The sequence below is a fragment of the Pan paniscus genome, chromosome 1 (genome assembly GCF_029289425.2).
Source record: "Pan paniscus chromosome 1, NHGRI_mPanPan1-v2.0_pri, whole genome shotgun sequence".
Classification (NCBI taxonomy): domain Eukaryota; kingdom Metazoa; phylum Chordata; class Mammalia; order Primates; family Hominidae; genus Pan; species Pan paniscus.
In genome coordinates this window covers 93792340-93818647 of record NC_073249.2, presented here as the reverse complement: position 1 = coordinate 93818647, position 26308 = coordinate 93792340, and the positions used below count along the sequence as shown (strand labels likewise).

Here is a 26308-nt window from a genome sequence, read left to right as displayed (position 1 = left end):
CATTCTCCTGCCTCAGCCTCCCGAGTAGCTGGGACTAAAGGCGCCCGCCACCACACCCAGCTGATTTTTTTTGTATTTTTTTAAGTAAAGACAGGGTTTCACCGTGTTAGCCAGGATGGTCTTGATCTCCTGACCTTGTGATCTGCCAATCTCAGCCTCCCAAAGTGCTGTGATTACAGGCGTGAGCCACCACGCCCAACTTATTTATTTATTTTTTTGAGATGCAGTCTCACTCTGATGCCCAGGCTGGAGTGCAGTGGTGTAATCTGGGGCTCACCACAACCTCTGCCTCTCAAGTTCAGGCGATTCTCCTGCCTCAGCCTCCCAAGTAGCTGGGATTACAGGCGTGCGCCACCACGCCCAGCTAATTTTTGTATTTTTAGTAGAGACAGGGTTTCATCATGTTGGCCAGGCTGGTCTCAAACTCCTGACCTCAAGTGATTCACCCACCTTGGCCTCCCCAAGTGCTGGGATTACAGGCATGAGCCACTGCGCTGGGCCTACCGTACACTTTACATAATCTCTGGGCCAGGTGCAGTGGCTCATGCCTATAATCCCAGCTGTTTGGGAGGCAGAGGCAGGAGGATTGTTTGAGACAAGGAGTTTAAGACCAGCCTGGGCAACATAGTGAGACTCTGTCTCTATTTTTTTTTTAAATTAAAAAAACAATTTTCCAGCCAGGTGAAGTGGCTCATGCCTGTAATCCCATCACTTTGGGAGGCCAAGGTGGGCAGATCACCTGAGGTCAGGAGTTCATGACCAGCCTGGCCAATATGGCAAAATCCCATCTCAACTAAAAATACAAAAAAAGTAGCCGGGCATGGTGGTGTGAACATGTAATCCCAGCTACTTGGGAGGCTGAGGCAAGAGAATGGCTTGAACCTGGGAGGCAGAGGTTGCAGCAAGCCAAGATCTTGCCACTGTGCTCCAGCCTGGACAATGGAGCAGGACTTCATCTCAAAAATAATAATAATAACCTCCAATCTGCAGTTAGTTTAATCTATGGATGTGGAACTCACAAATACAGAGGGCTGGTTGTATACACATTCATATATACTTTTTTTTTTTTTTTTGAGACAGAGTCTCACTCTCTGTCCCCCAGGCTGGAGTGCAGTGGCACGATCTCGCCTCACTGCAACCTCTGCCTCCCGGGTTCACGCCATTCTCCTACCTCAGCCTCCCGAGTAGCTGGGACTACAGGTGCCCGCCACCACACCCGGCTAATTTTTTTTGTATTTTTAGTAGAGACGGGATTTCACTGTGTTAGCCAGGATGGTCTCGATCTCCTGACCTCATGATCCGCCAGCCTCGGCCTCCCAAAGTGGGGGGATTACAGGCATGAGCCACCGCACATGGCCTTTTTTTTTTTAGATAGAGTTTTGCTCTTGTTGCCCAGGCTGCAGTGCAATGGCGCCATCTTGGCTCACTGCAACCTCCACCTCCCGGGTTCAAGGGATTCTTCTGCCTCAGCCTCCTGAGTAGCTGGGATTACAGGTGCCTACCACCACCCCCGGCCAATTTTTGTATTTTTTTGTAGAGACGGGGGTTTCACCATGTTGACCAGGCTGGTCTGGAACTCCTGACCTCAGGTGATCTGCCCACCTAAGCCTCCCAAAGTGCTGAGATGACAGGCATGAGCCACCATGCCTAGCTTCTTTATGACTTTCAAAAGAAAACTAGAATCCAACCAAGAATCGCATATTACAGCATTGTATTTGATCAATAAAGTTTAGACTAAACCAAATGAGCTTCTCCCCTAGAGAGAGCATGGAGAAAAAGGAGAAATGCATGGTAGATAGAAGAACTTTGGCTACTGAGAGGATGAGTAGAAAGAGGAGCGGAGAAGGCTCAGAAAGAGCTCAAGCTCCTGAAACAGACTCTGAAGGGTCCTTTCTAAGTCCTGGGATCACTTGAAAATCTTGGACAGACCTGGCCACCCCAAGTTGAAAGTGGATAGAGGACTATTTTCTGCTTCTTGCCAAATTTCTCCCCAACACATGCAAATTCCAAGGTGGATTCTGGAATCTATACCTGCTGTCTTGATGTCTTTTGAGGTTTCATCCCATTTTCAGAATTTGACCACCGTCTCCTCTTCTCCCTTTCTATTAGCCCGGGTGGGAGCTGGGGGAGGGGTTGAGCAGGCCCAGCCTCCTCTTGCTGAAGAGTGACGGAGTGTGTGTGTGTGCAAGTGCGTGTGCGTGTGCATCTGTGTGTGTGCATGCATGTGTGTGTGCATGCATGTGCACATGTGGCCTCTCACATCCTTCAGAGGAGCCCTCCTTGAACCCATAGGCCCAGGACCCTACCCTCCTGTTGCTATGACAACCACTTCTGTGAGGACTCCGGGAGTAAAGAATTGTGAATGTGTGGTGAGGGAGGGAGGGGGACATGCCAGTCTCATGTCATTAGTGATCATAGAGCTCTATGATAATGAAGAAGAAAGAGAATGGGTCCAGGCCGGGCGCGGTGGCTCACGCCTGTAATCCCAGCACTTTGGGAGGCCGAGGCGGGCAGATCACGAGGTCACGAGATTGAGACCATCCTGGCTAATACAGTGAAACCTCCTCTCTACTAAAAATACAAAAAATTAGCCGGGCGTGGTGGCGGGTGCCTATAGTCCCAGCTACTCAGGAGGCTGAGGCAGGAGAATGGCGTGAACCTGGGAGGCGGAGCTTGCAGAGAGCCGAGATAGTGCCACTGCACTCTAGCCTGGGCGAGAGCAAGACTCCGTCTCAAAAAAAGAAAAAAAAAAAAAAGAAAGAGAATGGGCCTTTATCGACTCTCAAAGCCGGCAGGGTATGGGACACAGCCAGGAGCAAAGGCAGGGTGATTCCTGAAGTTCTGCTTGGTGTTTATTTATTTTACAGTGTCACTCTCAGGATATGGGCTGCTCCATTCTTTTTTTTTTTTTTTTTTTTTTGAGACAGAGTCTCATGCTGTCACCCAGGCTGGAGTGCAGTGGCGTGATCTTGGTTCACTGCAACTTCCACCTCCTGGGTTTGATTGATTCTAACTCCTCCTGAGTAGCTAAGATTACAGGCGCATACCACCACACCCAGCTATGGGCTGTTCCACTCTTAATTGGACTCTCCACCTCTCCCTTAGGAGATCAAAGAAGCTTGGGGGGCTTCAGGGGAAGAAAATCCCTCCTTTAACAAATTTGCTGTATCCTTGACATCCATCAACAGCTTCATTGATGACTTGGGCTACCAAGGGAGTCAGGAGCTGACCAGTGTAAGTGCCCCACCCTGCATCCCTCCCACCCCTCAGGTCTTGCACCCCTGTTCTACCATCATTTGAGCACTTTAGCTCACTAAGAAATACTGTGGCAACCTCCCGTGCATTCTCTACATGCTTTTGATTTGTATCTTTACTAAAACATGGCTCAAATTTGCTTTGAGGCTGGACTCGGTGGCTCACGCCTGTAATCCCAGCACTTTTGGAGGCTGAGTTGGATGGATTGCTTGAGCCTGGGAGGTTGAGGCTTCAGTGAGCTGTGAATGCCCCACTGCACTCCAACCTGGGTGACAGAGGGAGATCCTGCCTCAAAACAAAACAGAATTACCACTTTCAGAAAAAAAAATTCCACCACCAATAATAATAGTAATATCAACAATAATAGTAATCATAGCTAACATTTATTGAGTACTTACCACATGGTATTTTGTAAGAATTTACATCTCATTTAACTATCATAACAATCCTATAAGGCAGGTACTACTATTTTCCCCATTTTTCAGATGAACAAACTCAGGCACAGGCAGGTTGAATAACTCTCCCAAGACCGCATAAGTAGAAAGCAAAGATGCTAGAGTTTGAGCTCAGTTTGGCTCAAGAGTTCACACACAAAAGAACCACCTCCCAGTTAGCCACTCGATTCTTATTAGTCCTTCCTAATATTCTTTCAATACTCATATGCTCTTAAACGCACTTGGTATAGGAACTTCTTTTTTTTTTTTTTTTTTGAGATGGAGTCTCGCTCTGTCACCCAGGTTGGAGTGCAGTGGCACGATCTCAGCTCACTGCAACCTCCGCCTCCCGGGTTCAAGCAATTCTCCTGCCTCAGCCTCCCAAGTAGCTGGGACTACCGGCGCATGCCACCACGCCTGGCTAATTTTTTTGTTTTGTATTTTTAGTAGAGACGGGGTTTCGCAGTGTTAGCCAGGATGGAGGAACTTCTTAATTGTCTGTTTGAGGGAGGGTTTAAATGCTAGCTGTTTTTTGCTATTGAGCTCTGACACACAATAAACTGTACATATTTAAAGTGTACAATTTGATAAGTTTTGACATATATATACTCATGAAATCATCACCACAATGAAGATAATAAACGTATCCATCAAATATGAACAAGCAGGATTGTTCAAATATGAACAAGCAGGATTTCTAGAGCAGATAAATTAATGGGTGATTATTTGCCTTCCAAAATGAGTCTTTCTTTTTTTTGAGATGGAGTCTTGCTCTGCCGCCCAGCGACTCTCCTGCCTCAGTCTCCTGAATAGCTGGGATTACAGGCACATGCCACCACGCCTGGCTAGTTTTTGTATTGTTAGTAGAGATGGGGATTTCACCATATTGGGCAGGCTGGTCTTGAACTCCTGACCTCGTGATCTCCCTGCCTTGGCCTCCCAAAGTGCTGGGATTACAGGCGTGAGCCACCGCGCCCGGCCAAAATGAGTCTTTATTTAACCTAAATATTTGCATTACAACCCTTTGAAAAGAATGAGCATTTGGCCGGGCGCGATGGCTCACGCCTGTAATCCCAGCTACTTGGGAGGGCGAGGCAGGAGAATCACTTGAACCCAGGAGGTGGAGGTTGCAGTAAGCAGAGATCACACCACCGCACTCCAGCCTGGGCAACAAGAGTGAAACTCCGTCTCAGAAAAAAAAAAAAAAAAAAAAAAAAAAGAATGAACGTTTAATGCATTCAGGATATGCCTGTGTATCCTTTGCAGATACTGCTTTGTAGCTTGTCTTTAGTATTTTAAGTGAACGTGTCTTCCGGGCCAGGACAGTGATTTTTAACCTCTGCTGTCTGCTCAGTTCTCAGAGACAGATGGGCTCTTGGTTTAGGTTTGCTCTGTGATCTCCATGCTTCTCTGCGGCACTTCGCCTCCCCGCCAACGACAGAGGCAAAGTCCCATATGTAACAGGATGGGTCGGTGGAGAGCATGCTTCATTCCTTGCTCTTGGATTCCCCCAAGGAAGAAGATCCCAGCCTTGTTCAGACGAAGAGGCGGAAGCAGAACAAGGTTTGCATTCTCCAGATGAGGAAAAATGAGGTGAAAGAGGAAGACAAGGAGGACAAGGAGGATGAGGAAGAGGAGGAGGACCAGAGAGAGGGGCCCCCTACCTCTTTGCAATCACCTAGGACAGGACAGAGGCAATGCCCGTACTCAAGAATCCGCCAAGTGAGGCACAAGGAGCACCTGAGCATCTTGGAAAGTAGCTTGAGCTTATCCACCAATGAAACCAAGTTGTCTGTCCATGTTTTTGCCAATACTTATGTAGCTGCTGCCACAGGAAGCAGAAGTCAGTGGAGGAAAACAAGGCATCCGACTCTGGAGCAAGGAGGAGCCCGGGTGAGACTGACTCAGCTGTGAGCTTCACTAATGGGTGATGGTCCAGATCTCCACGGGGCTCCAAGGAAAGCTCTGGGCAGAAGCCAGAAGAGCAGAGTGTAATCCTTCCGCTTAGAAATAAAGCATATTTTATTTTTGTGAATGGCATGTGTGAGCCTGATGATTCCAGGTTTTTTTTGTTTTGTTTTGTTTTGTTTTTTTGCTAGATGTATTCAATCCCTGCCCCACTTTATCTCTCTGAACATCCTGTTTGCTTGCTCCTTCCTTCCTTGCTTGACCCCAGGAGTTTGAGACCAGTCTGGGCAACATGGTGAAATCCCATCTCTACAAAAAAATATAAAAATTAGCTGGGCATGGGCTGGGCGCGACGGCTCACGCCTGTGATCCCAGCACTTTGGGAGGCCGAGGCTGTCAGATCACCTGAGGTCAGAAGTTCGAGACCAGCCTGGCCAACATGGTGAAACCCCATCTCTACTAAAAACACAAAAAATTAGCTGGGTGTCATGGCGGGCACCTGTAATCCCAGCTACTCAGGAGGCTGAGGCAGAAGAATCACTTGAACCTGGGATGGGGAGGTTGCAGTGAGCCGAGATTGCACCACTGCACTCTAGCCTGGGTGACAAGAGTGAAACTCCATCTTGAAAAAAAAAACCAAAAAAAAAAAAAAACCAAAAACAAAACAAAAAAAACCACAGCTCAGCCTCTCAGCAACCTTTTCCTAATTGGCCTCCAGGTCAAAGGCAGCCAGTCTTTAGAGTTTCTTTCCCCTCTGGGTTCCAGTCAGTCTTATTCACTCTTTGATGCTTTTTCGATTTTTTATGTATTTTTCCCAGATTTTAAAATTTCTAGTGAGAGTATCGGTCTCAGGCATCTAGTATACCATTATCAAAGTGGAACCTCCCACTCTTGGCTTATTCATGTTCCACAGAACCGTAGTCCATAACTTCACTGTACAAAAGATAAAACCCCATAGGTGTGAAAAGACTTCCTCAAACTTACATGATTAGTGGTAATGCCAGGTTTAGTCTGAGCTCAAGATTAATAACTACCAAACTTCACTGGCATAAAACCTGACTGCAAGAGTTTTTGTTTTACTTTTTTTTTTTTTTTTTTTTTGAGACGGAGTCTTGCTCTGTCGCCCCCAGGCTAGAGTGCGTGGCACAATCTCGGCTCACTGCAACCTCTGCCTCCCTGGTACCAGCGATTCTCCTGCCTCAGCCTCCTGAGTAGCTGGGATTACAGGCACCTGCCACCGTGCCTGGCTAATTTTTGTATTTTTAGTAGAGACAGGGTTTCACCATCTTGGCCAGGCTGGTCTCTAACTCCTGACCTCGTGATCCACCCACCTCAGCCTCCCAAAGTGCTGGGATTATAGGCGTGAGCCACTGTGCCCAGCCTTGTTTTACTTTTTAACCTAAGGTAAGGGGAGGGCAATCTTGCCAAAAGATCAGAGGATGGAGGCAATAATCTTACAATTCAGTTTCCTCTACCACACCTGACCTATGGGGAAGTGGGGGAAGAGATCTCAGATACCCAATGGTCTGATGGGGAATGGAAGAATGCAGTCCTCCCCATTCCCAAGTCATATATTATTGATACTTCCATCATCAGTTATCCCTTAACCATATATATATATATATATATATATAAATTTTTTTTTCTTTTGAGACAGGGTTTCACTTTGTCTCCCAGGCTGGAGTGCAGCGGCGCAATCACAGCTCACTGGAGCCTTGACTTCTTGGGCTCAAGTGGTCCTCCTGCCTCAGCCTCCCATGTAGCTGGGACTACAGGCCCACACCACCATGCCTGGCTAATTTTTAAATTTTTCGTAGAGACAAGGTCTCCCTATGTTGCCAGGCTAAAACCTTTTAATATTTCTTGTTTTTTTGAGATGCAGTTTCGCTCTTGTTGCCCAGGCTGTAGTGCAATGGCATGATCTCAGCCACTTTTAATATTTCTTAACATCTGTAGTAACTGAACCAAACTTCAAATTCCTCTAGATCACAACTCTTGCCCTGGAAAACCAAGAAGTTGTTTTCAGCCAGCTTCTTCCTCAAAAAAACAAACGCCAACACACTCTCACAACAAAGACCACGCCATTTATTTACAAAGGCCAGTGTGGGAGCTGGGGGAGGCAGGGAGGGAAAGCCACACAGACATCTTCTCTGGACTGCTTGGGACCCTTTCCCACTTGGAGCAAACTCTGTTCCTCTTGCCGTCATATTCTCAGCCATGGGGTCGGTCCTCCAAGCAGCTGGGCCAAGTAGGAGAGGGAAGAGGTGATATGAGCCTCCTCTGTGCTCTGACAGAGAAATGTCCAATTCCAGATCAAAGGCATCATTGCCACCCTCTCCTCTCCTTCCTCAAAGAAAACTTTCTGGCCTGGAGGGAAATAGTTAAGAACTGAAAGGCCAGGGGCTCTGGAGGAAAAAAACCCTCTACTATTCCCACAAGGCAGTGAGGGGTGATAAGGGTGCTAGTCACAGCTCTGACAGCTTCAGAAAGGGTACCCACATTACCTCTGGGTTACCCAGCATCCAGAGCCCCAAGGGACCTAGCTCTCCCGGATATATATTCCTGCAATGGACTGACCTTTTTACCCACTTGTCTCTGGTGGTGGGAGAGCACTCTGAACCAGAAACCAACAAGGAATCCACTTCCCACCCAACTTAAGAGTGTATGCACACATGTGGATACACATGCACCTCCCCACTACTCACACAGACCCCAACCCCCTTCATGTCTTTTGAGGGGGGCTCAAACTACTGGTGCCTGGGGACACAAGACCTGGGTCCATGGAAATGTGTGTGTGTGTGCATATAAGCACATGTGCTTGAGGAACTAAAGCCAATATGACCCCTTGTGGGGCGTGGCGCTTAGCTTCATTGGGCTCCTTTTTTCAGTTTAAATTCCATTAGCATCTCTAAGTCTCTTCTGCCAGCTTGGGCCTGGATTCTTCTGCCTAAAAGAGCTATGAGTGCTTCTGCTCCCCACTGTTAATTCCAACTTCCAAGCCTTTTACTTAGGCTGTCTCCCCCATTCCCTTCCTCCGAATAATCTCATTCCCTCCTCTTTCACACGAATTTCCTCTGGGCTGCTCCAGGGTTTGTTAATTCCTGTCCAGAGAGCTGTCTCATCTCCCTCTTCAGACAGGGAGAACAGGCGTCTTCCTCCTTACCCTGGAATTTCCAACAGTTCCCACCAAAAAGTGCTGAATGAACCAGAATAGGGGCCGAGAAGGAAAATTACCACCTGTTTCACCTGCTCCTCCTTCAGAGCAAGAAATTCTAGCATTGGTTGGGCTAGGGGTTGGGGGATAGGGAGAAAAAGAAGGAAGAGAGTTACCAAAAGTAAACATAAGACAAAACCCTAGTGGTATAGATGGAAGACTATGTTCCAGTAAACCAGAGAGCTGGTTCCTCCCTCGACTCTGCACAGCCACTGAAAGTTTAAAGATTGCAAAAGTGGTGTGGGGCAAGGAGGTAGAGTCAATCAATGAAACTGTGAAAACTGTTTAAGTAGCACTGCTCAAGGAGACCAGGAGAGAAGATTCTGTTAGAGACGTAGCAGTAAAACCATAATTCTCAGACAGAGCTAAGGGGTTGGAGCCCATGCCTCTAAAGTCACCCTGCTGTTTGGAAAGGATGAGGGAGAAGACGGAAGGGATGACAAGCTGCAGAGGGTAAGGATTGACAGAAGAACTGAATGCTGACATCGAGGGAGGGGAGAGGCAGGAGGCATGGGCCGAGGGATTAGGAGAGCTGGGAGCCCAGCAGTCTCTCGATAGCTGCGTTGATGTCCCCTCCTGTGGCAATCAGGGCCTGCAGGTTGGCCTCACGATTGATGAAGCCCATGGAGTTGAGCTGCTCCAGCTGCTGCTGAAATCTCACTTCTGGCGTCTGCACCTGGAGGGGACAGGCCTTGTGAAGTGGGCACAGGACCAATCTTGGGGGCCCTATTTGAATTAAGGGTTTCTAAGACCAGCAGGTCTTCTCTAATATCCTCAGAGTCAATCAGGAGGGCAGGGAAGATGAGTTGCAAATGGGGGCCCAGGAGCCTAGGTCCCAAGTCCTAAATAACTGTGTAATGGCCGGGTACGGTGGCTCACGCCTGTAATCCCAGCACTTTGGGAGGCTGAGGTGGGCGGATCACGAGGTCAGGAGATCGAGACCATCCTGGCTAACACGGCGAAACCCCATCTCTACTAAAAATACAAAAAATTCGCTGGGTGTGGTGGTGGGCGCCCTGTAGTCCCAGCTACTCAGGAGGCTGAGGCAGGAGAATGGCGTGAATCCGGGAGGCGGAGCTTGCAGTGAGGCGAGATCGCGCCACTGCACTCCAGCCTGGGCAACAGAGCGATACTCTGTCTCAAAAAACAAAAACAAAAACAAAAAAACAAACAAAACTGTGTAATAATATGGCAGGCGGATATCTTTTTTAGATTTTCAAGATAACTGATAGGCCTAGATCAGCATATATTCCTCATTACTTTCCATAAACACTGGAGATGTTAACAGGCACTCCAAAAGCCAAATGCTCTGTGGTCAAATAAGATGCATACTAAGCATGACCTCCAAGGCCCCTCCTAATAGTCATCACACGTACAGCCATATGAAAGGCTAGAGAAGGGTCCCAGTTAAGAAGCTATTTAATTTTGTTTCACTGATCAACAGTTATTTATAAAAGAGAAGTATTTCCTTTTTTTTTGAGACAGGGTCTTGCACCCAGGCTGGAATATAGTGGCAGAATCATAGCTCACTGCAGCCTCTATCTCCTGGGCTCAGGTGATCCTTCTATCTGAGCCTCCTGAGTAGCTGGGGCTACAGGTGTGTACCACCTTGCCCAGCTAATTAAAAAAAAATTTTTTTTTGGCTGGGCATAGTGGCTCATGCCTATAATCCCAGCACTTTGGGAGGCCAAGATGGGCAGTTTGCCTGAGGTCAGGAGTTCAAGACCAGCCTGGCCAACATGGCGAAACCCCAAGTCTACTAAAAACACAAAAAATTACCCAGGTGTGGTGGCGCATGCCTGTAGTCCCAGCTACTTGGGAGGCTGAGGCAGAAGAATCACTTGAATCCGGGAGGCGGAGGTGCAGTGAGCTGAAATTGCGCCACTGCACTCCAGCCTGAAGACAGAGTACATCTTAAAAAAACAAAAGTGCGTGGTGGCTCATGCCTGTAATCCCAGCACTTTGGGAGGCTGAGGCAGGTGGATCACTTGAGGTCAGGAGTTCGAGACCAGACTGGCCAACATGGTGATACCCCGAGACTAAAGATACAAAAATTAGTTGGGCGTGGTGACAGGAGCCTGTAGTCTCAGCTACTCAGGAGGCTGAGGCAGGAGAATCGCTTGAACCCGGGAGGCGGAGGTTGCAGTGAGCCGAGACTGTGCCATAACACTCCAGCATGGGGGACAGAGTGAGACTCCATCTCAAAAAAATAAAAATAAAATAAAAAATAAAGAAAAAATTTTTTTTAGCAGAGAAAGGGTCTTGCTATGTTGCCCAGGCTGGTCTCAAGTGATCCTCCTGCCTTGGCCTCTCTAACTGCTGGGATTACAGGCATGAGCCACTGCACTAGGTCTTTTTTTTTTTTTTTTTTTTTTTTGAGACGGAGTCTCGCTCTGTCACCCAGCCTGGATGCAGTGGCATGATCTGCCTCCCGGGTTGAAGCAATTCTCCTGCCTCAGCCTCCTGAATAGCTGGGATTACAGGTGCATGCCACCAAGCCCGGCTAATTTTTGTATTTTTAGTAGAGATGTGGTTTCACCATGTTGGCCAGGTGGGTTTTGAACTCCTGGCCTCAAGTGATACACCCGCCTTGGCCTCCCAAAATGTTGGGATTACAGGCATGAGCCACCATGCCCAGCTTGCACTAAGCCTTTTTTTTAAAAGAAAAAAATTTTTACAGACTGGGTCTCCCTGTGTTGCCGAGGCTGGTCTCGAACTCCTGGCCTCAAGCAGTCCCCTGCCTTGGCCTTCCAAAGCACTGGGATTACAGGCATGAGCCACACTCCTGGCCTGGCTTTTTTTTTTTTTTTTTTTTTTTTTGAGATGGAGTTTCGCTCTTGTTGCCCAGGCTGGAGTAAAATGGCACGATCTCAGCTCACTACAACCTCTGCCTCCCAGGTTCAAGTGACTCTCCTGCCTCAACCTCTCGAGTAGCTGGGATGATAGGCATGCGCCACGACACCCAGCTAATTTTGTATTTTTAGTAGAGATGGGGTTTCTCCATGTTGGTCAGGCTGGTCTTGAACTCTTGACCTCAGGTGATCTGCCTGCCTCGGCCTCCCAAATTGCTGGGATTACAGAAGTGAGCCACCGCCTGGCTAGCTTGGCTTTTCATTCTTGTCATTCCTCTAATTATCTCCTGTAAATGTTTGCCCAAGGGGTATTTGGAAAGCACAAGCCTTGATTATGAACAAAAGACTCTTATAGTGGCCGGGCGCGGTGGCTCACGCCAGTAATCCCAGCACTTTGGGAGACCGAGGCAGGCGGATCACGAGGTCAGGAGATCGAGACCATCCTGGCTAACATGGTGAAACCCCGTCTCTACTAAAAATACAAAAAATTAGCCGGGCGTGGTGGTGGGCGCCTTTAGTCCCAGCTACTCGGGAGGCTGAGGCAGGAGAATGGCCTAAACCCAGGAGGCGGAGCTTGCAGTGAGCTGAGATCCGGCCACTGCACTCCAGCCTGGGCGACAGAGCGAGACTCCGTCTCAAAAAAAAAAAAAAAAAAAAAAAAAAAAAAAGACTCTTATAGCTAGAAAGAGTCCAGCAAGCACCGTCCACCTGGTGTTGAAAGGAACAATGTTCGATCCAGAGAAAAGACAGGACTTGCCTGGGGTCACAGAGAAAGTCAGTCACTAAGGCCCCCTGACTTGCAGTATAAAAGCCCTTTCTGGACGGGTGTGGTGGCTCACACCTATAATCCCAGCACTTTGGGAGCCCGAGGCAGGCAGATCACCTAAGGTCAGGAGTTCGAGACCAGCCTGGACAACATGGTGAAACCCCATCTCTACTAACAATACAAAAAAATTAGCCGGGTGTGGTGGCGCGTGCCTGTAATCCCAGCTACTCGGGAGGTTGAGGCAGGAGAATGGCTTGAACCTGGGAGGCAGAGGTTGCGCCATTGCAGTCCAGCCTGGGCAAGAAGAGCAAAACTCTGTCTCAAAAAAAAAAAAAAGAAAGCCCTTTCCAGTGCTCCTTGTTGCTTCTTATCACAGTCCACACATTTTTTTTTTTTTTTTTTTTTGAGATGGAGTCTCGCTCTGTCGCCCAGGCTGGAGTGCAGTGGCGCCATCTTGGCTCACTGCAAGCTCCACCTCCCGAGTTCACCCCATTCTCCTGCGTCAGCCTCCTGAGTAGCTGGGACTGCAGGCACCTGCCACCACGCCTGGCTAATTTTTTTTTTTGTATTTTTTAGTAGAGATGGGGTTTCACCGTGTTAGCCAGGATGGTCTCGATCTTCTGACCTCGTGATCCGCCCGCCTCAGCCTCCCAAAGTGCTGGGATTACAGGCGTGAGCCACCGCGCCCGGCCAGTCCACAGAATTTAACTTGGGTTGCACCTGGACTGGACACCACCTAGTTTAGCTCTCTCGTGCCTTGCACAAAGCTGGGTAAACATACATTTTGGTTGAATGGCTTTTCCAGATGAGTCACAGAGGTCAGAGAAAGGTTAAGAGGCTCACTCGAGGTAGGTCATCCCTGCCCCTCCTGCCAGCCCCTGGCCTTGACTTTCCCAGGGCCTTGGTTACCTCGCAGAATCCCCCTCCCCAGAGTCTCAGAGATGGGGGCTGCTTTAATTATCAAAAGGATCCTTTGATATAAGCAGAAATGGTATAGTGTAAATTCTGGAGGTGGAATGCCTGGGTTTGAGTCTTGGCTTCATTATCTACTAGCTATGTAAGTGAGTAAGCCACTTAACCTTTCCGGGCCTCAGTTTTCCCCATCTTTAACACAGAAATAATAATAATAGCTTTCTCATGAGGCTATTGTGAGGAATGTGGTAAATGAGTCGTAAATGAGCTCCAAAATCTAAAGCATTTAGAACAGTATGTAGTGCACGGGTAAGTACCATTACTCTTCTCATCTCTATTTCACATCTGCACAAACTGAACTCAGGGAGGATCAGTAACCTGCCCAAGGCTAGCAAGTGGCAGAACAGGACCTGACTCCCAAGCTTGCCCTGCTGCCTCTATTCTATTGCTTCCCTTGAAACCTCCCAGGATCAAAGTGGTGCTCCCAGCACCTGCCCCCACTGCCTCATGTACCTGTGAGTTTCCACTTCCAGCCAAAAGCTGGATCATCTGCTGCATGAGTTGCTGCTGGGCGCTGGAAGCCCCTGTTGGAGAAGATGTGGCTGGCGTGGCTGGTGAGGAAGTGGGGGCCTCGGGCGTAGACCCTGCGTTGCTGCCTGCTGAGGGTGCTGGGGTCCGGGACATCCCAAAGGAGCCAAGGCTGTAGGCAAGAGAGACCAAGAGGTAGGAGATGGCATCCAAGAAAGGGATGAGAATGTGAGATCCAGAAGGAAAAGCAGTTGGAAGAAACAGGAAAACAGACCCTCAGAGACACAAAGGATGCTGAGAGAGTGGCAGAGAGAAGAGTTGAAGGGGAGAAGTTGCTAGAACCTTGCTGCCCTCCTGCCCCCCTACCCTCACCTGGGTACCAGCCCAGGGGCCTCGGTCTGCAAGGTCTGTAGTCCCTGCTGGATCTGCAGCAATGCCTGCATGGCTCGGGGATTGGTAAGGATGGAGAGTGACTCTGGGTTCTGCATCTGGTGGGAAATAAGCAGAGAAAGGCATCAAGAGGTGGCAGAAAAGAGGAGACAACTTCAACTAGGAGTCCAGAGTCAAGCTCTGCCCCAATTTCATTTCCACCCATTGGGCTTCAGGGACTACCCCTTGCCCTCAACCTCCACCCATCTAGGCTCCTCACTCACCTGCTGCAGGAAAACTGGGAGCTGCAGGCGGAGCTGCTCCTGCAGTTGGGGGTTCCCCGCGAAGAGCGGCACATTCACCATCATCTGCCAGGGTGAAGGTAGCAGGGGGAGACCTGGGCCTTTTCACCCTAAGAATTCCCCCACAGCCTCAGACTCCCTGGGCACCCCCTACCACTGCAGGAAATCTGGCCAGCTTCTCCGGGGATCTCAAAGTATCCTGAAGGCCTAAGTGGGACAGTGAGAGGAAATGGAACTATGCTCTGGGTAATGAAGAGTATGAGGAGTCAGCCTGCTCAGCCCTGGGTCTGATGATGATGAGGACAGCTAACATTTCCAGGTATACAGAACTTACTCTGTCACACGCCATGTTCTAAGCACTTAACGTGTATTAACTCATTTAATCCTCACAACTATAGGAGGTAGGAACTATTGTTATTATCATCTTACAGATAAAGAAACTGGGAGGCTAAATAACTTGCTTAACTCACACAGCTGGGAAGCAGCAGAGCTTGGGATGCAAACCCAGGCAGTCTGGCTCCACAGTGTTTTGACCACAAGAAACTGCCCCCAACCAAGAGGAACTCTCTCCCCAACAATACTCTCCTCATGCTGGTTTGATACCTGAGCAGCAAAGTCGGGGTTCTGGGCAAGCGTCTGCATCATGCTGCGCATGTAGGGTGCTGAGATCACATTCTGCATCAGCTGGGGGTTCTCAGAGATCTGCTGGAGGAGGGCTTGCATTTCTGGGCTATTGAACATCCCTAGGACAAGGCGGAAAAAAAGAAAACAGGAGAGAAAGGGTCCAGATGGAAACCGAAGGCCTCACTTCAATCTACCTTACTTCAGACACCGAATGACTACAAAACTCAGAAAAGCAATGGTCCAGTGGGCACCCTAGGATTGTGGCATGAGTCCAAGTCTCTCCCAAGTCCAAGGTCATCTTGCCCTGCTTTGGCCTGGCCCCTTTTCCATTTACTTGATAAGGACAAGCCAGCTAGGAACTGGGTCTGATTTATGCCTCTCTGGACTGTTCCTGCCATAAGCTCAAATTATGTCCAATTTGGAAAGAAATGATTAAATATCATCTAGATCAAACTTGTCTTAGCAGCAGAGACCCTTTCCTCATGCTAAATCTCACTCAGAAACCAAGTGTGTTAATGGTCTGGCTGGAGCAGGGGCAGGAGGGCTGCAGCCTCTCCCATTGGGTCCTTCCTCATCCTGGAGATGAAGACCTTTCCAGGATGCAGGAGCACAATTTTAAAATCATGGATCAAGTTCCAGTCCTTACTTTACAAATAAGGAAACTAAAACACACAGAGGGAAGGAACTTTCCCAATCAAGATATCCCCCAGAGTGCAGAGAAATTAGAGCATCTGCTGAAGACATCCCCCAGGCCATGTGTACAGTCATAGTCCAGATAAATGGAGCATCCTCTAGGGTTGTGCAGTGCATAACCTGTTCTTCTGTACATGGCAAGCCCTGCACATCCCTTTCCCCCAGCCTCACATCTGCCTCTCCCCAGGTCTGCCTTGATTCCTCTCCAGCCCCCTCTCCCCACAGCAGTCTGAACCTTTTACACTGGATAATACCAGAGGTGCTCATGGAGCTTAGGAAGTGGGGCCTGGTTTACTCATGAGCTATTACTTAGGTCACTCCTAGGGATATCAGGACATGGCCAGAACCAGCCCTCACCCGGCCACTATCCCAGACGGCAGAGCCCCCTCTGTGGCCTCGATAGTCTCACCTCTGTCTTCAAAATCCTGGAGCAGTATGAACCCCATTCAGTCCTGGGACAGAGGGGCTGCCCTGGTGACCCCACTAAGCTCCTTCCATCCTAGGACATACCTGACCCCAGGCTAGCCGCATTGATCCCAAAGGGGTTCGAGACTGTCGGGTGCACCTGGCTGGTCCCCGATCCTCCGGTGCCCTCCCCACCGGACCCGGGGGCCTGGGAGGTGGGGGGCGAGGGGCTCCAGGGGTTAGGGAGGGGCTCTCGATTCTCAGTCCGCAGAGGCTGGGAGGATGAGCTGTCGGAGTTCCCGGCCAGGGAAGAGAAGGGATTGTTGCCAAACTGGGAGGAGGGAAAGGTTTTGGGTTAAGGACTGAAACAAATCAGGGACAAGGGCTAGGCCCATTCTCTCCTCTCACTTAATAGCCTCCCCTTCCCCAGAAAAGGGAGAGAGATCTAAGACCTTGGAGGTCCTCAGTTCAGTTCTTTGCCCCACAATGGATAGCTCCTTCCTTGCTCCATAGGGTGGGAGCTAGCTGATGCTAGTGACTGGATAACTGAACCTCTCAGATAATTGAAAACTTCCCATCCCCCCGGTGGCTTTCAATATTTGGTCTCTAATCATCTCCTATGTAACCCACCGCACTTTACACACAGTTTTCCCATTGTGTAGCCAAATATTTGTGTTCCTGTACCTCAAGGGGCAGAGACAATGTCAGATTTGCCTGTGCACCCCCAGCCCCGACACTAGCAGGTGCTCAATAACTAACTACTGGCTTAATGGGAGTGGGCTGTCAAACCTGGCTGTCTACTTGAACCCCGATCTTCCCTTTCCCCAGCCTCCTTGGACTAATCCTAACTCCCCAGAACCTTTCCCTCACTCCCCAGGTCCCCTACCTGGCATTCTCTGTCCATCCAGGCACACCACAGTGGCGGCCCCTAGCAGAACACACCTCCGGCAGAATATGCCCTCTCTAGGTTTTCCCCTCCTGCTCCAAACCCTACCTCTACACACTGGCTACTTCAGATGGACAGGCCTCAGTTTACTTCTGGTCCCCCTTGCCCTACCATGCTCCTCACTGTGCTCCCCAGGATATCTCAGGTCCATACCCCATGGGATGGTGTGCTTCCCAAAGGCAACACCGGAACCTCCTCCCCTCCAGCACCTAGCACAGAGCTCTGGCTGAGGGAGTCCCAGACTCAGTTTTCCCTACTCAGCCTTTCTTGTGGTCTAAGAGCTCAGCAGCTCCCTTTCCTGAGTTCCCAGGTGGTCCTACCTCAGCCCCTCCCCACCATAGGGTTTCATATTGAGCTGCTTTTCCTGTTCATTGAAAGTGGGTCATAGGGACCGGGGCTAACCAAGGATTCTCCTACTCTGAGTTGTTTCCTTCACCTCACCAGATCCTGTTCAGATAACAGAGCTCACAGGCCAGGGTTCATGCACCATGGTTTCAGCCTCTGTGCCTGTTTCAGATTTCTTGTTCTGATACTTGCCTAGCACCTCACCCCACCTTGTTCTGGGCTCGCTTTATTCTTCCTGGTACACTCTAAGGACGAAATCTCTTTTCCTGAACTACCCACAGTGATAACAACCATCATTTATTGAGCACCTACTATGTGCCTGACACATTTATTCTAATGCTTATAATACTCCTCTAATACAACAGTTCTCAAAGTGTGGTCCTGGGACCCCTGCAAGCATTAAAACTGTTTTCATAATTCTAAGACATGAATTTGTCTTTTTCACTCTTATTCTCTCATGAGGATACAGTGGAGTTTTCCAAAGTCTACATGACATGTGACATTGCAAACTGAATGCAGATCTGAGAACCAGCTGTCTTGTAGTAAGCTAGACATCAAAGAGAACTACAAAAATGTAAAACAAGTCCACACTTTCCTCTACAGTTTTGTTTGTTTTGGAAAATAAAGTTATTTTTCAAAATAATGTTATTTATGTTAACTTGTAATAATTTTTTTTTTTTTTGAGATGGAGTCTCGTTTTGCTGCCCAGGTTGGAGTGCAATGGCACAATCTCGGCTCACTGCAACCTCCGCCTCCAGGGTTCAAGCAATTCTCTTGCCTCAGCCTCCTGAGAAGCTGGGATTACAAGCACCCACCACCACGCCTGGCTAAGTTTTGTATTTTTAGTAGAGATGGGGTTTCGCCATGTTGGCCAGGCTGGTCTCAAACTCCTGACCTCAGGTGATCCACCTGCCTCAGCCTCCCAAAATGCTGAGATTACAGGCATGCGCCACTACGCTCCGCCAACTTGTAATAAATTGTCATTTTTAAATGAAATAAATATTTTAAAAGTTTCTCAGTTTTAGGCCGGGCACGGTGGCTCACGCCTATAATCCCAGCACTTTGGGAGGCCGAGGTGGGTGGATCACCTGAGGTCAGGAGTTCGAGACCAGCCTGGCCAACATGGTGAAACCCCGTCTCTACTAATAATACAAAAAAAAAAAATAGCTGGGCGTGGTGGCGGGCGCCTGTGGTCCCAGCTACTTGGGAGGCTGAGGCAGGAGAATCACTTGAACCCGGGAGGCGGAGGTTGCAGTGAGCTGAGATCACGCCATTGCACTCCAGCCTGGGCAACGAGTGAAACTTCGTCTCAAAAAAACAAAACAAACCAAAAACACAAAACATTTTTAAAGGTTGTATTAAAAAAAAAAAAAAAGCAGCCAAGTGCAGTGGCTCACACCTGTAATCCCAGCACTTTGGGAGGCCGAGGCAGGCAGATGACAAGGTCAGGAGTTCGAGACCAGCCTGGCCAATATGGTGAAACCCTGTGTCTGCTAAAAAATACAAAACTTAGCCAGGCATGGTGGTGCAAGCCTGCAGTCCCGGCTACTCAGAAAGCTGAGGCAGGAGACTCGCTTGAACCCAGGAGGTGGAGGTTGCAGTGAGCTGAGATCGCGCCATTGCACTCCAGCCTGGGCGAAACAGTGAGACTCTGTCTCAAAAAAAAGCAAGTTAAAATAATAAGACCAGCATGGTACCACCTCATATTTAAAAATATGATAATATATAGACGTTTATAGACATATACATAGGTAATAAAAGAATCAGAATGATAAACCCCAACTTCAACTTCAGCATACTAGTTACCTCTGGAGAGAAAAAGAATAGGAGAGGGGAGGGGTTTGTAAAGGCTACAACTCTACCTATGTCTTATTTGCAAATATTAAATATGTCTAGGAAAATAAACAAAATACTAACAACATTAGTTACCACTGAGGTAGAAAAGAGCTGGCTGGGAGATGGAAACAGAGGGATCCCTTCTGTAAACCTTTTTTTAGCCTGTATACTTTTCCATACTTTTTTGGAATACCCTTTTGTTTACTTTGTGTAACTTGTGAATTTTTTTTTTTTTTTTGAGATGGAGTCTCACTCTGTCACCCAGGCTAGAGTGCAGTGGCACGATCTTGGCTCACTGCAACCTCTGCCTCCCGGGTTCAAGCGATTCTCCTGCCTCAGCCTCCCAAATAGCTGGGACTACAGGCATGTGCCATCATGCCCGGCTAATTTTTTGTATTTTTAGTACAGATGGGGTTTCACCATTTTAGCCAGGATGGTCTCGATCTCCTGACCTCATGATCCGCCCACCTCAGCCTCCCAAAGTGCTGGGATTACAGGTGTCAGCCACTGCGCCTGGCCAACTTTTGCATTTTCAAACATACAAACATAGAATGTGTTTAATGTAAAATTAAATTTTTAAAAAGAACCATGGCCAGGCGCGGTGGCTCACTCCTGTAATCTCAGCACTTTTGGAGGCCAAGGTGGGCGGATCACGAGGTCAGGAGATCAAGATCATCCTGGCTAACATGGTGAAACCCCATCTCTACTAAAAATATAAAAAGTTAGCCGGGCGTGGTGGCATGTACCTGTAGTCTTAGCCACCAGGGAGAAGGCAGGAGAATTGCTTGAACCCGGGAGGCGGAGGTTACAGTGAGCCGAGATTGCGCCACTGCATTCCAGCCTGGGCGATAGAGCGAGACTCCGTCTCAAAAAAAAAAAAAAAAAAGAAAGAAAGAAAGAACCAAAAGGGCACTGAAATTATGTATGGCAACATGTTAGGGCAACATTGATTAAAAACAAAAAAAAAAGAATGTTACATTTTTATCTATTTTTTTGTGTGTACCTGAATAGGATTCATAAAGCATTTTTAAAAGTGTATAATCCTGGGGCCCAACCCCAGAAATGGATTCAATAAGTAGCTCAAAGGTGGGGACCAGGATTCTCATTATCAACAAGGTCCCCAGGTGATTCTGATGCAGGTGATCCATGGACCATACTTGAGACATGCTGTATCAGGGCTGGCGTCTGACCTCAGGCCTGCCACGTGACCTTTGAGCCCCTGGTACAAGAAGTTTGTCAGGATGTCAAGTTCCTTGGATGCTATGCCTCAACCACTTCCACAAGGACCTCTGCTTATATTTGTCCATGCCAAAATGGACCATCCCCGGATATGTACTGTTGAGAACTGCCTTCAAGCCAAGGCCCACCCCTCAGGGGACTGGGGAAAGAAAGAAGAGCAGACCCAGGTTTGCCTGGGGTGGGGGTAGGGAATCTCGAGCCCAGACAGCCCAACCCACTACCCTGGCCCTTGATCCCACCTGTTCCCGGGCAGCACTGAACATGGGCTCCTGGATGTCCGTGTACATGCGGCGGAGGGCATTATACCCTCCAGGGATGCTCTCAAGGTTGCTCAGGGCCCGGTCCTGGTTCCGCATCATCTCTTGCATCATGGCTGGATTCCGAGCAAGCTCCATTGTCTGATCAAGGGAGAGAGACAAAATGGGCCCCGGAACCAGGGGAGCACCAACCTAGGAAAAGGGTGGGCCTTGAGGAAGGGGGTCTGTATCAGGATCAGGACCAGGGCCCAGGAACTGCCCCACAGTGACAGGGAGTAGAGTAAACTGGACTTCCTTCCTCTACTGTAATCTTGGCTCCAAGCCTGCCTCCCTGTGGGTATTTTGGTTGGCTTTTTCTAGTGGAGGACAATGATCCCAGCTGAAGTGAGGGCAGCAGCTTCCCTCCCTTAGGCTCAGAGTGTCCAAAGAAGTGTCAGGGTGCACAAGGAAACTGAGTCAGAAGAGACACAGAAAGAAAGGGGAGGAGGCAGAAGAGAAAATTAACATCTACTGAGAACCTACTGTATATGGGCACAGGGCCAAGTAGCTTACGGAATTCAAGTCATGTAATCTCCACAATAACCATCTCAGGTGTTTATTTCTGTCCCTATTTTGCAGATGAGCAAATAGGCTCAGAGATGTTAATTGACTTGCTGCCCTGGGACACACAGTCACTGAGTGGTGAAGACAGTGTTCAAAGCCAGGTTGGTTGGTCTGTCCAAGACCATACTGTGATTCCTGGTAAATGACTGCAAGTTGGGGAAGGAAAGCGTTCAAGCTGGAATAAAGCTACTGACACCCTGTAATTCCCACCCCCAAGTCTTTGCTCTGCCTGAACCTTGAGAAACACTGAAGATGGGGGCTTTCTTCTATGGAGCCAATGGCACAATCTCAATAAGGGGTGGCTATGTCAACCCCGGGGGAGTTCATCACAGAAAAATAAGTGTAACTACTTGTTCCCATTCAACTTGGAATACCTTCCCTCTCCTTCCCAAATGTGCTCCACACTTGCCTTTTCTAAGACTCCTTTATAACTGATATGCCCAGCTTCCCAGAACTCTGATCTCTTGTCCCGTAATTCATTCATTCAATAAATATTTACTGCATGACTACCATGCACCAGGCACTGTTCTAGACAGTGAACAAAACACTCACAAGTCCTTGACCTTACATAAATTATCTTCTGGTGAGTCCAGCACTGGTGTCCACAGCCCTGCTGGGAAGATCATCTACCTTGGTCTTCTGGTGGAGCGGACCATGAGCTGGAACTCCCAAAGAGCAACATCACAACAGTCTCCCCTGGTTCTCCATTCCCAACTGGGCCCTGCCCAGCCACAGTGCTCCCCAAACAACCTACTATCTTTCACTCCCAGGCCTTTATATTTGCTGTCCCTCGGCCCTGAATGTTCTTCTTTCTTTCCCCCTGGTTCGTCTTCCTCCTTTGGGTCTCAGCTTGGTGACATTTCCTAAGGCCTCCTCTAAGCCTTAGGGTAGGGTCAGGAGCTCTTCTCTATGCTCCTAGAGGATCCCGTGATTATCCTTCTGATAGCAATGGCCACATTGTATTCTAATTGCCGGTTTACTTGTCCTACTTCCCTTTGACACCTGGAATTCCTGAAAAGCTAGGCCTGTCTTTTCATCCCTGTACCTCCAGTGTTCAAAACTGCTGAATACACGAATGAACAAATCAATGTAGGACAAAGTAGGAAAGGCTGGGCAGGGCACGGCTGGGCACCAGTGTCCTCCAGCTCTCCAGCCCTCTCATACTCACCTGCCTCATGAGTTCAGGGTTATTGAGCATGTGGCTGATCTCAGGGTTCCGCTCCATCAACTGCTGCATCTGGGGGTTGGCCATAATCATGTGACGCATCAGATCAGGGTTAGACATCATATCCTGGACCAGGGGGTTCTCCATGATCTGCGACAGCATCTCAGGATTGGACATCAGCTGCCGCTGCATCTGCTGCTGCAGCTCCATGAAGTTGGCAGAGCCCAGGCCCAGGCTGCCCAGCCCCAGGATGCCCCCAAAGCCAGCTGTGGGAAGGGGGCAGGGTCACAGTCTGCCACAAGAACAGTGTCCTCACTTAGCCAGAGCCACTGAATTCAGATCTCCAGGACACGCCCCAAATGCTTCTCACATGTCCCTCTTCCTGTCATTCCCACAGCCCGGCCCTGATCCACTGCTGGCAAAAAAATGTGAGCCTACTAGACTGAGGCCTCTCTGAAGGCTGAGGCTGTGCCAAACATAGAACTGAGCAGAGAGAAGGCAACCAGCAATGGTCTGTTGAATGAGTGGCCCATGTGGCTACTGCTGGATCCAACTTTTCCCCAGACTCACAGGGTCTTCCATTCCCTTTACCTAGGGTTCCCCACATCCCCAACCCCATTTCTCCCCTCACTCCTAACCCTTAGCCATGGTCCCCACCTCTGAGAACTCCTCAGACTAGTTTCTTCCCCAGCTTGACTCAAGTATCAATGTCTGGAACTCTATGTCATGGGGTCCCCTATCCCCATCAGACCAGGAGCAGGAACTCCTGTTTCTCCCTCCTCTTGGCTTTCCCCAACTCCCCAACCCCAAACAAGATTGTGCTCTCCTCTCTGAGGGCTTACAGAGTATGGACGCAGTAGCACTGGGGGATCCCTCCCCAGCCCCTGGAGAGGGCCCCCCACCACTGCTCCTCCGGCTTCCACTGCCAGCATCCGAAGAGGCACTGCCAGAGGTGGAGGGCTGGGCAGGGGTGGCGGGTGAAGCAGGCGTGGTGGAGGGTGCTGAGGCAGGGTCAGGTGTGGAGGGGGAAGAAGCAGTGGCAGCAGCTGGATCTTGAGCCCTGAGGACAGAGAAAGGAGAATCCTGTTGGAGTGAGCACTAGAAGAGGGAAGGTACCGTGACAATCTCTGTGCTTGCTATGGGACAACTATTTTAACCCAAGACCCCTCCTGAGCAGTCCTGAGGCTGGAGTGGGGTGATGGCGGGAGGGCAGTCAGTAAACCAGCAGAGGGAGAAAGGAGCTAGCATTATCTGTCTTCAGGGCATTCTGGGAATGGTAAATCAGGTTCCCTTCCCCTAGAGATGAGATCATATTCATCCAGGAGCTACCTGCCTGGGCCTCAGCTTAGGCCCTCTGGGTACAGTTAAGCAATGAGTGAGAAAGTATCAGATGGGGAGGCCCAATCAGAAGCTGGATCTGCTCTGCTCATGAACTTACTTCTGAGGGGTCTTGATGACCAGATGGACAGTGAGCCCGTCCTTGATTCCGTGCTGGTTCAGTGTGTCCCCATCCTTGAGGATCTTGCCTGCGAAGATCAGGACCAGCTGATCCTGCTGAGCCTTAAACCTCCGGGAGATTTCCTCTTTGAACTGTGATCAAGAGGCAGAGGTCACTGTGGAGGCTGCCTGGACTCCCCCTACCAGGGACCCTGACTCTTTTTCAACACCTTCTGCACTCTCTTGCTCTCATCTGTAGTCATGGGAAGTCCTTTCTGTAGTCTCGATGCCATTCCTCCAGCTGCAATAAGCATCTCCTTTCTTAACAAAGGAGATGAACCAGTGAGAGGCTCTTCTCTCAGCTCCATCCCAGAGTCTCCCACCCTAGAAAGCCCTTGCTGCTATCTGCCTCCCAGCTTCAGTCCCTCCACCTAGTTCTCTGTAAGGCAGAGCAGCCTCCTCCCATCCCAACTCCTTCAACAGCTTTGGACCTTCAGCCTTCTGAGACCCAATTTTCTCTCCTCTCTATTCCCAGTATTCTCTTAACAACTACAACAAATAGATGCCAGTTATTGAGCACTACCTATTCACCAGTTAAAGATATAGTATATTGTTATTTTCATTTTATTATTATTTTTATCTTGAGATGGAGTCTCGCTCTGTAGCCCAGGCTGGAGTGCAGAGGTGCGATCTTGGCTCACTGTAACCTCCATCTTCCGGGTTCAAGTGATTCTCCTGCTTCAGCCTCCCGAGTGTCTGGGACTACAGGCACGCACTACCATGCCTGGCTAATTGTATTTTTAGTAGAGACGGGGTTTCACCATGTTGGCCAGGCTGGTCTTGAACTTGTGACCTCAGGTGATCCACCAGACTCAGACTCCCAAAGTGCTGGGATTACAGGTGTGAGCCACCACGCCCAGCCGTATCTCCATTTTAAAGATGAGAAAACTGAGGATCAGCGAGGTAAGGTAACTTGCCCCAGGCAGACCAGAACTCAGGTCTTGACACCAAAGTCCAGGCTCTTAACTAAACACACTGCCTCTCAATGAGAGCCGTTTTCAAATTCAGCTTTGTAGGGAACATACAGTATTTAAATTCTGAAATTTAGTAATTCTATGTGGTTAGGGAGGGAGCAAGAATGGAGTTAGACTTCCCAAATTCTACCAGCCCCTCCAAAACACAACACAAAACAAAACACAACACACACTTTAAGTAAAAACAGTGCACTTGTTAAGCAGAGGCTGCTTCCAGATCCCTCTCTTCCAACCAGATGGCCTATCTTAAGCCCCGCCTATGTGAAATTATGGAGCGGCCACAGGGGGTGGCGAACACAGGCAACAGTCCGTCATTCAACAAGATTTTATTGAGCACCTACTGCACACCGTGTAAATCTCAGAAGAGCCGAGAACCAAATGTAACCACGTCGATTTGAAAGAGTGGGAAGGATCTGGGCACAGGGAAATCCTCCCCCGACAGCCCCGTCGCTCAGAGAACACTGGGCGTTCTCTGAGGCACAGAGTAGGCGCCGGCGCTCTCCGCCTGCCCCCGGCCCGTTCTCTCAGTTAGCACCTAGCCCGGGCCCCCACTCCGGCACACTCCCCTCAAACCCAGGGTCCTTCCCCCTTCCCAGTGCAAGGTGTCCCCTCCTCACTCTCCACCACGCCCCCAGGCCACAAGGCAAAACCCGCCCCTCAACACGCGCCACGCTCCCCCAGATCTCCCCTCGCAGGGCGCCCCCTACCCGCCTCTCCTTGCCTTCAGCTCCTCGGAGTCCCAGCTGGCCCCCGCCCTCCTCTCCGGGGCCCTCCGGGACGCCGGACCGTCAGAGAGGCCCCCCATCTCTTCGCAGACCCCTCCTCCGCGCTCCCCCCGCCCCCCTCCTGCTGTACTACCTCCTTGACCGAGGCTCGATCGCAGATCACAATTTCCTCCTTGTCCTTGGGGGTCTTGACGGTGACCCGAATGGGGGGCCTCGTCTCGGCCCCGCTCGGCTCCGCCATGCCGCCGCCGCCACCCGGCCGCCCGCCAGCCCGCCCTGCTCCTCCTCCTCCCCGCCCGCCCGCCCGGCCGGCCCGGCTCGGCTTCTGCGCCTCCAACACTCCCCTCTCTCCACCTCTCCCCTCCCCTCTCCTCCCCTCCTCTCTCCTCCCCTCCCCTCCCCGAGGCTTCACCGCCCCCTCCGGACCAGCCGCAGCCACAGCGCCCCGGGCGGACCGGG

At 49.7% G+C, this 26308-nt stretch overlaps 1 protein-coding gene across 2 annotated transcripts; it reads right to left on the bottom strand.

Moving 5' to 3' along the window:
* Positions 1-3944: 3944 nt before the first annotated feature.
* UBQLN4 (ubiquilin 4) lies at positions 3945-26191 on the bottom strand. 2 transcript variants are annotated; one of them, XM_034937313.3, is made up of 11 exons: positions 25983-26134; positions 24092-24243; positions 23496-23713; positions 22657-22919; positions 20868-21026; positions 16368-16593; positions 15144-15283; positions 14523-14606; positions 14242-14357; positions 13855-14041; positions 3945-5654 (listed from the first exon to the last, which is right to left on the bottom strand). In XM_034937313.3, the coding sequence occupies exons 1-11, from the start codon at positions 26088-26090 to the stop codon at positions 5610-5612; spliced, it is 1698 nt and encodes a 565-aa protein (XP_034793204.1). In that variant the 5' UTR covers positions 26091-26134; the 3' UTR covers positions 3945-5609. The 2 variants fall into 2 exon arrangements, with proteins under 2 accessions (XP_034793204.1, XP_003821125.1); XM_003821077.8 differs by lacking the exon at positions 3945-5654 and adding an exon at positions 7665-9487 and having other exon boundaries at positions 25983-26191.
* Positions 26192-26308: the final 117 nt, after the last annotated feature.

Excerpts from the sequence above, each read along its gene's own strand:
- UBQLN4 (XM_003821077.8), bottom strand. The coding sequence starts at position 26,090 with ATGGCGGAGCCGAGCGGGGCCGAGACGAGGCCCCCCATTCGGGTCACC. Across the intron at positions 24,244-25,982 it reads ATCGAGCCTCGGTCAAGGAG|TTCAAAGAGGAAATCTCCCG; the intron begins GTAGTACAGCAG and ends TCTTGATCACAG. Across the intron at positions 15,284-16,367 it reads TGCGGCTAGCCTGGGGTCAG|GGATGTTCAATAGCCCAGAA; the intron begins GTATGTCCTAGG and ends GCCTTGTCCTAG.